The 10,200-nt window shown below is 41.0% G+C and overlaps 1 protein-coding gene across 1 annotated transcript in view; it reads left to right on the top strand.

The window, feature by feature from the left end:
- Positions 1 to 10,200, top strand: part of CYFIP1 (cytoplasmic FMR1 interacting protein 1) — a 206,542-nt gene that overhangs the window by 30,724 nt on the left and 165,618 nt on the right. Inside the window, exon 10 of the mRNA XM_006898595.1 lies at positions 4,972 to 5,089. Within this exon, the coding sequence (XP_006898657.1) occupies positions 4,972 to 5,089 (118 nt within the window). The remainder of the gene's footprint in view (positions 1 to 4,971; positions 5,090 to 10,200) is intronic.

Raw genomic sequence — 10,200 nt, 5'->3', positions numbered from 1 at the left:
ACAATATGTCAACAGAGAACTGCCAGATGTGCAGGCTGGATTTAGAAGAGATCGTGGTACTAGGGATATTATAGCTAATGTAAGATGGATCTTGGCAGAAAGCAGAGAATACCAGAAGAATGTCTATCTGTGCTTTATTGACTATGCAGAGGAACACAACAAGCTATGGCTGACTCTGAGAAGAATGAGAATCCCAGAACATTTGATTGTGCTAATGCGAAACCTGTACTTGGACCAAGAGGCATTCATCAGAACTGAGTAGGGAGACACTGGATGGCTCAAAATCAAGAAAGGGGTCCATCAGGGATGTATTTTGTTTCCGTGCCTTTTCAATCTGTATGCAGAACAGATCATCCGAGACGCTGGGCTGTATGAGGAAGAATGTGGCATTAAGATTGGTGGAAGAATCATCAACAACCTGCGTTATGCAGATGACACAATGCTGCTTTCTGAAACTGAGGAGGACCTGAAGCAGAAAGTCAAGGACTGCAGTCTTCATATGGATTCAAGCTCAATATCAAGAAAACAAAGATTCTCACCACTAGGCCAATTGGCAGCATCAATATGAATGGTGAAGAGATTGAGATAGCTAACAGTTTTCTTTTACTTGGTTCCACAGTCCACACTTTGGTAACAGCAGCCAGGAAATCAGGAGACGATTTGCATTGGGAAAGTCAGCTTTGAGGGACCTCTCAAGAGTACTGAAGAGCAACGACGTCAGGCTGGAGACTACGGTGCGCCTGATCCAGACTATAGTCTTTGTAATTACGTGCTGTGCATCGGAGATTTGGACAGTGAATAAGGATGATAGAAAATTGATGCCTTTGAGCTTTGGTGCTGGAGAAGAGTGTTGAATATACCATGGACTGCTGGGAGAACAAACAGGTTTATCCTGGAGAGGGTGAAGCCAGAATGTTCCCTGGAGTCAAGGATTCTGAAGCTTCGTCTCACCTACTTTGGGCATGTTGCAAGGAGGGACTGGTCCTTGAAGAGGGACATCATGTTTGGGAGAGTGAAGGGACAGCGCAGGAGAGGAAGACCCACGATGAGATATATCGATTCTGTGAGTGGAGTGGTGGGAATGAGTGCGTTTGAGACGGCGAGGTTGGCACAGGATAGAACGGTGTTTAGGGCTTTTGTACATAGGGTCGCTATGAGTTGCATATGACTCGATGGCACATAACAACAACACAACAATACTAAAAGGGTTGATTGTGGAGCCAAGAAAACTAAAGCTGTTAACAATCTCAATCTCTTCATCATCTATCAAGTTATGCTGCCAATCAGCCTAGTCGTTAGAACCTTTGTTTTGAAAGAAAGCCTTTTGTAGTGTCTCCAATATATCATTTTCTTGTATTCTAAGTTATTGGTGTAGAGATACAACATTTGACATTCTCAGCTGTCTGTAGCTGTGCTACCTAATATAGTAGTCATCATTACCATGAATATTAAATTTAAATTCATCTTAAAACTTATTTCCTCTACATTGCCATATGTCGTATGTTCAGTCACTTGTGACTGCTACATTGGAGAGCAAAGGTAAAGAACATTCCCCTCATCGTAGAGTATTCTCTTTGATAGTACTAGTAGAAAATAGAAATGTGTAGAGTAACTCTCTGGATGCAGTCTTTTGCTTGCATGTACCCAAGAACTGTGGTTTGGTTGGTAAAATAAATAGAGTTTATAAATATCACCTAAGAGCTAGTGCATACTAAAGCTTGCTTTTGTAATATCTTTTGAGTTGAGAATGGTCTTTACATATTTAAAGATGTTTTCAATTTGTTCTGGTGTTTGTTTTTACAAGGTGTTCTACAATTGTAAATTAATACTCTCTGGGCTTTTATAGCAGCATTTAACTAACCTTTGCTCTAAAGAATCAGTAGCACAAAATGAAATGATCTGCACACGGTACTCTGCACAGCTAATTCTACATAATTATAAGTCCTACATGGCCAGTTGGGTCTCTTAGAATGCTTTTGTCTAGTATTTATATACATAGCCATCCTGCAGTGCCAGTTCAACCATGATTTTGACAAATGGTTCTGTATCCCCATCTGTTTACTAAGGTTAACAAATTATTCCTGTAGAAGCCATATAGTAAATATTACAGGCTGTATGGGCCACATGTGGTCTGTTGCATATTGTTTTTACTTTTGTTTTTCCATCCTTTTAAAAATGTCAACAACATTTTTTGCAACACTGGTGTTATTGAGTAGGGTCCCACTCAGTGACCCTATGTGTTGGCATAGGACTCCATAGGGTGTTTTTCACTATAATCTTTATGGGAGCAGCTTACTAATTATTCCTCCTCTGGAGCTGCTAGGTAAGTTTATGCTTAACACGGGCTACTAAGGGTCCTCTAGGGTTATATGAAGACTTACCATATTTGGTTTGGCTGTAGTTTATTAACCTCTGTGCTAATTTATCTCTAATACTTTTGCTGTTAAATTTATATATTATCTACTTCAGACTTTCTTTTTCTCATATAAATGACATCATTACATTGAAATCTCCTTCAACTTTATCATAAAATTAAGTTTCTATTTTTAGTATTTAGTGATTTCTATGATATAAATATTCCCTCCATGACTGATTTCAGGCTACCAGCAGCACACAATTACATAGTGTTTGTGCTGTAACATATAGGTACCAATAACCTCAGACTCATAGGGAGCAATAAAATTAGTAATAAATTGGGAACTTATGAGTGTTGAGCATGATGCTTCCTTCTTGATAGGATTTCTTAGGGAGCTGTAAAAAGAGTGTAGACAGCATGGGAATGATTGAGTCTTACTTTAAAGAGGAATTATCACCATCAACAATATTGACAGTGAAAAATTAATTTCTGTAATTTCAGACATGGTCTTTCACATTCCTCTGTGTACTTCTACTAAATCTGTCACCAGTTTTACTGCTCTTTTGGGTCCAAAATTCATTGTAGTGACCTCACAGACCTCATACAACCATACTTATGGTTACAGGGTTTATTAAGGAAGTTAACAGGCTCAATTTGAAATTGGCAGCAGGATACTATCCCTCTGTCCAGGCAGCTTAAGTGTGGTCACATGTTGTTGTTGTTGTTATGTGCCATCGAGTCGCTTGCGACTCATAGCGACCCTATGTACAACAGCCCTAAACTCTGCTCTGTCCTGTGCCAATCGCACTGTCTCTGACACTCCCATCCCAATTATCCCAGTCACCGAATCAATCCACCTCATAGAGGGCCTTCCTCTCCTACGCTGTCCCTCCACCCTCCCAAGCATGATGTCCTTCTCCAAGGACCAGTCTCTCCTCACAACATGTCCAAAGTATGTTAGATGGAGCCTCAGAATCCTTGCCTCCAAGGAGCCACCCGGTTTAACCCTTTCCAGGACAAATCTGTTTGTTTTCCTAGCAGTCCATGGTATTCTCAATACTCTTCTCCAGCACCACAGCTCAAAGGCATCAATTCTCCTTCTATCCTCCTTGGTCATTGTTCAACTCTCTGATGCATAACAAGTGATTTCAAAGACCATGGCCTGTATCAGACACACCTTAGTATCCAGAGAGACAGCATTGCTCTTCAGTACTTTGGCGAGGTCCCTAACAGCAGACTTTCCCATGGCAATGCGCCTTTTAATTTCCTGGCTGCTGGTGCCAAGACTGTTGACTATGGAGCCAAGCAAACTAAAGCTGCGTACAATCTCAATCTCTTCACCATCCATCCTGATGCTGCCAATTGGTCCAGTGGTGAGAATCTTTGTCTTCTTGACATTGAGCCTCAATCCATATTGTAGGCTGCAGTCCTTGACCCTCGGCAGCAGGTGCTTCAGGTCCTCTTCAGTTTCAGCAAGCAGGGTTGTGTCATCTGCATAATGCAGATTGTTGATAAATCGTCCACCAATCTTGATCCCACATTTCTCCTCATAGAGCCCAGCCTCCTGGATAATCTGTTCTGCGTATAGGTTGAAAAGGTATGGAGATAGGATGCATTCCTGGCATACGCCCTTTCCAATTTTGAACCATGCCTTTTGACAAATAGCCTCACAGCTTAGGTCAGTGTTACATATTTCCCTTAGTTCTGCCAGTTATTGTGTCTTCGTCCGTCCTTAAGCGAGCAAGCTTTCCTGAAGGTCTGTAGTTCTGGCTTCTCGGACAGCAGTCCTGAGTGCATCGTGTCTCATGTTGGTTTCTGGTGAGGCTACTGTTGTTCTTGTGTAATTCTTGTCTGGCTGGCATAGGAATCTTTGGCACTGCACTCCTTGCTTCCTCTCCCCTTCCTGGTGTTTATAGAGACCCAATTTCTGCCACTGAGTCTCCTCAGTTTAAACCCTTGTGAATATCTTAGTCATGTGGCATAGTCAAAGTCAGGGGCCAGGAAAGTAAATCAGTTTCTGGCCCTGCAGGAGCTCTGGTGGTTTAGCATAAGAAGTTGAGTTGCCAACCTAAAGGCACATTGTTCGAATCCACCAGGTACTCCGTGGGAGAAAGATGAGCAGTTTCCTGTACAATTTATTGCCTCTGAAAACTTGCTGGAGACAGTTAGGAGTCAATTCTAATTCCGGATACACACATTCAATATATGATACACATATGGGCTTAATGTGGGCTGCATGGAACGTACACACAGGACACTCATGGACTTCACACCAGATTTTATATGATCTGTTGTACAGAAAACACTCATTACTGTTGAGTCAGAGCCAACTTATAAGTGACCCTCCAACGAGTTTACAGAGGCTGAAAACTTTTGTGAATCACACAATAGGAGACTGCCCCTCTTTCTCTCACAGAGTTACTGATGGAATTGAACTGTTAGAAGCACCACCTTTTAGTTGGCAGTGTCACCCATTACTGACTAGGCCACCAGAGCCCAGCAGTCATGTGAAATCAGCTTTATATTTGCTTAAATGCCACCATCTCCTCCAGCTACTGTATTTTATAAGCATTGTGCTGGTATTTTTCAGATAATGCCATTTTTCTTATACACAGGTGGACGTGCACATCTTCGAGTAGCAGTCCTCAGTACAACATCTGTGAGCAGATGATTCAGATCCGAGAGGACCACATGCGCTTCATCTCAGAGCTGGCACGCTACAGCAACAGCGAGGTGAGCTCTGCATGCATCTGGGCTGCTTGCCCACACTGGGGAACTTGAACTCTCTATGAATCCAGAAGGATCTTTCTATTTTTGCTTCTATGTAGTTAATGACTTTGAAACTCATAATTTAGTATCATAAACTTAAAGTGACATGCAGTGACATCAGGCTTGCTTCTGTCTGTTCAGCAATATTTAAGACCTTTTTTCCCCCCAGAAAATCATAGTAGGACTCTCAGAAAAATCGATGAGAAAATACCATTAAGTGAAATTTCATAATTTAGGAGCACAAATCCCAGCTGTTAGAAAAGTATGTAAGCAAGGAATAACATTTAAAAAGAAAATTCTTGATTTGTGGCACACTTTATATCCAAGGCAGTTCAAAGCCTGGAAGGGAAAAAAATACTATAGCCCGAGAGGGCAGGAGCCTGTGAGTCAATGACAGAGGGTGTCCTCACAAGAGTACAATATTTGTTCTCAGAAATCAGACTTGCTTGTTGTTAGGTGCCCTTGAGTCAAGTACGACTCATATCAGCCTTGTGAACCAGAGATTGAACCCTGTTCTATCCTGCACCATCCTCACACTTCCTGACACAAGAGTCTATTATAGCAGTCACCACGTCAATCCACCTGGTTGAGGGTCTTTTTCCCCTTTACCAGTATTCCACCCTTCCCAGCATTGCATTCCTCTGCAAGGAGTAGCCCCTCCTAGCAATATGCCCAAAGTTTGAGAGGCAAAGCCATGGTTTTTTAGTTCCTTTCTGCTTTTCTGCTGAGTGTGACATATCAAACATTAGTCTATATTAATTTTCTCCACATCATAAATCTCCAGGCCATCACTGTTTGAAAGCTGTGAGGTGAGAGTTTGAGCTTGAAGTTTCAGCCCTGAAGGCAAGCCACAGAGCGGAACAGGAGCAAGGCAGAAAAGTTAAAGTGAGGTTGGGTTTTGGGAAGTGGAGTACTTGATAAAAATTGTCTGACAAAGCATGAGGTCTTAGTGGGCCATATGAATCTGATCAGAGGAATGGTTGGTGTTTGGTACCCCAGGTTTTTTTGAGGAACTACTCTGGAGATTTTTTTTTTTTTACATATTCTGGGCTTTATTTACAGAACAGAGCAAATAAAAGAAATACACAGGCTCATAATCAAACACATAAAGCAAAGGCACTCATACTCAATTCTCAAGAGGGTCCTCATGTTGGAAAAAAAAAAATTAAAATCAAGAGATGAAAAGTGGCTTGTAACATGATACCAGGAGTCCTCAAGATTTCAAGCTCAGAGAACCAAGAGCGGGGACGTTGGAGCCTGGCCACCGAGGCGGCCTCCAGGCTGAGTGACGGTCTGGACAGTTGAGCTTCTGTACACATGCACCTGACCTGGGACATTCTTGGGAAAGTTTGGATATTTAAAACTTCTGGGTTAATTCTTAACCAGGCTTAAGAATTTGGGGCCACATTCTTCTGTTCTTGCTCATGTCATTTCCCCAACTTAGAGGGTGGAGGGAAGCTTTGCTCGTGGATTAATTCCAAAGGAATTGCAAGAAAAACTTTCAGCCCATCCCTGGCTATAGTTTTGTTTCATCAAAAGCACCCAGTGGATTTCTTTGGCACCCGTCCCCGTCCTGACCTACAGCCATAAAGGTGAGCCCCTGAGTGGTGCAAATGGCCAGCTCACGCGCTAAGTGGAAGACTGCAGATTCGGGTCCATCCAGAAGATCTTAGGAAAAAGGACTGGCAATCTACATGAATGCAGCCACTGAAAACACTATGAAGCACAGCTCTCCTCTAATGCACCAAGTCATGAGGAGCTGAAGCCAGCTCCCCAAAACCTGGCCATTTACTGTGACAGGCAAGCCTCTCAGGCTCTGAGTTTTCCTCGCTGACCAGGCTTTGCCTTTTCTTCCACTTACATGTCCACTTTTCTCCAGCTTCTAGTGTTGCCAGGCAAGCTATAATTATCTTCCACGTGGGAAAATAGGACATTATCAACTTTCACCATTCGGGCTAAAATGAGATCATCTATTTTCTCATTCCCTCACAAATCTCAGTGATGCAGGAACTGGGTCCATGTTCCCCTTGAACACAAACTTCCAGGAAGTGAACCTGAGTCCAGTCTTCACACCCACAAATTTCTCCCCTGCATCTCTGTTGTCTTACCCTGTCTTTAATGCACGAGATAGGAGGCGCCCTCGCATGCCCTGGGTCACAACCACTGTGGACTCTGGAATACTCTGGAAACAAAGTCACACAGTAGGCCTATCATGAGTGTTCTTACACTGGGTCAGAGCAAGAGCTCATTTTTCATTACTCTGGAGATTTAAGGTGTGCCTGATCTAGGCCATGGTCTTCACAATTACTTGCTATGCATCAGAGAGCTGGAAGCTGACTAAAGTTGACAGGAGAAGAATTGATGCCTTTGAGTTGTGGTGCCAGAGAAGAGTCTTAAACATACCAATGGACTGCCAAGAAAACAAATAGGTCTGTCTTGGAGTAGGTGAAACCAAGATTGTCCTTGAGGTTAGGATTTTGAAGCTCTGTCTCACATTCTTTGGCCATGTGGCCTGGAGGGACTGATCCTTAGAGAACGACATCATGCTCGGAGAGATGGCGGTACAGTGCAGGAGAGGAAGACACTGGATGAGATGAACTGATAACAGTAACTAGTGCAATGGAGTTGGTGTGTCAGAGTGAGGAATACTGTCTCAGGACAGGGCAGGCTTCAGAGATGTTGTACATAAGGTCATTATGCATTATTGTATGTTGTGGGGGTTTTTTTTTTTTTTTTTCTTTAATTTGTATTATTTTTACATGTACCGTCAAATCAGATCTGACTGGTACAGGAGGAGATTGACCCCTTCTTCTCCAGCATAGCGTCTGGTGGATTTGAACCGTGTACCTCTGGGATTGCAGTGCAGCGTCTTGCCACTTGGCCATCAGAGCTCCCTTATTGTATGTTTTAAGAGCACATCAGGTGATATTTTTGGCTTTAATGATTTTAGACTTAAAGATTAGAACAATAATTTCAGGTTTTATGTAGCCTCTGTGACTCCAGAAAATCTGAAGACCATGAGAATTAGAAATTCTGTTTTGCATTTCCCTCCTTTTTGATCAAGATTCTATTATAGACCCTTTGATAAAATCATTTGGTAGTCTTGGCTGCCCATTACCATTTCTTCTAATTTCATGCTATTGGAGACAGTTGCTCAAGCAGGAAAGTAGTCTTACATTCTATTTCCTACTCCTTAGTCTTTTTTTCTCTCTGTTGCTCCAGGCTAACAGAGAGCAGAATCAATGGTTCAGAAACATGGCCTTGATCACAGGAATAAGACTGGAGAGCAGAAAGAATTTTGCATGAAAAAAACTTATTCTTTGCAGATACGTTTTTTCCAATAAAGTACTTTTTGACTATGCATGTCAACCTCACTAAATATGCATTAATTATATTGACTACATTTTTTGAAAGAAATGATGAAAAAGTTCAAGGTCATCAGTCAGAACTAAGCTTACGCTTGTGAAACAGATCATCAGTTGCTCATATTGAAATTGGAAAAAAAAAAAAAATAGAAAGTCTTTAAAAACCAAACGCAACCAAGTTGGTTTTAGAGACCATCTCAAGTATAACTTTACCATATTGAACATTAATGATCAAAAACAAGATTAGTTTTGTGATGATGACATTAGGTACATTATACACGAAAAAGCAAAATGAACTAAATTTTACAGAAATAAAAGATCTAAATGAATATTAAAACATAGAGAAGATAAAGGAATGGGAAAAGGTGAAGGAAAAAGGTCAATTGAAGATTTCAAAGGACTTAAGAAAACAGCATTGCAGTAGAATGTGCAAAAACTTGTAGTAAGAAAACCAAAAGAGAAGAACGTGCTCAACATTTCTCAGGCTGCTAGAATGGAAGAACAGATTCAAGCCTCAAGTTGCAATACTGAAGGATTCTTTGGGAAAAAAACTGGGTGGGCGCAGCACCTAAAGTGCTCACTCATCTATATAAAAAATATTTGGAAGACCTGGCCAGCCTACTGAAAAAGATCCATATTTGTGACCATGTCTAAGAAAAGTGATAAAGCAGAAATTGTCAAACAGTGTCACATACAAGGAAAATCTTGCTGAAGATAATTTTTACATGGTTGAAAAGAGCAAGATGATAATGTGACTTAATCGATAAAGACGTGAATCAGAGTTGTTGCATCTTTTCACTTAATCTGTATGCTGGGCAAATACTCCAAGCAAGTGGTGTATATGAAGAAGAATGTGGCATTGGAGGAAGACTTGAAGACTTATCAGCAACCTGTGAGTGACACAACTTTGCTGAAAGGTAAGAGAGCTTGAAACATGTTGATAAAGATTAAAGACTATATATATTTTAGTATGGTTTATAACTCACCACTGGACCAATAAACAGCATCATGACGAATGGGGAAAAATTGAAGTTGTTGTGGATTTCAATTTTACTTGGATCCACAATCAAAACATCTATGGAAGCCACAGTAAAGAAATCAAAAGGTGAGACAAAAGGCTTACTAAAGAAATTTACAAAATGCTAATATAAGAAACAAGAAGAGACGTAGATAAATAGTATAGTGTTCATGGATAGGAAGACTTATAGTGAAAATTCAATTCTATCAAAAGCAATCTACAGATTCAGTACAGTTCAAACATAGGTATTGATGACATTCTTCAAAGAGATGGAAAGGCAGTTTCCACCTTTTATCTCAAAATAAAAGATTGCCTGAATAAGCAAAGCATTACTAAAAAAGAAAAACCAGGTAGGAGGCACCAAACTCATTGTTGATAAAATTTCTTGCACTGGGGGGATGGATTGTAAAATAATGGGGGAACCTTTACTTTTTTTTTTTGTAAATTTTTTACTTTTTAAACAGAGGTTTTGGATTTCCATTCATTCATTGCCGCAATTTTCTACCTTCCCACCCCTCCCCACCAGCTCGCTTCCCCCTCCGAGGAGAGGAAAAAGAAAAAAAAAGAGAAAAAAAAATGCCTTCATTAGTGTATAATTCCCACTTCCCTTCCCCCCACCCCCCACCGCAAGTACACTTCTCTATGCAACCTTAATTCTAGATTCCTGTGCTAACCATAATACTCAATCATAT

Source organism: Elephantulus edwardii, unplaced genomic scaffold, assembly GCF_000299155.1.
Source record: "Elephantulus edwardii isolate Elephantulus edwardi_28Jun2011 unplaced genomic scaffold, EleEdw1.0 scaffold00234, whole genome shotgun sequence".
Classification (NCBI taxonomy): domain Eukaryota; kingdom Metazoa; phylum Chordata; class Mammalia; order Macroscelidea; family Macroscelididae; genus Elephantulus; species Elephantulus edwardii.
Note: the sequence above shows the minus strand (reverse complement) of the source record. Positions and strands in the feature narration are given on the sequence as shown.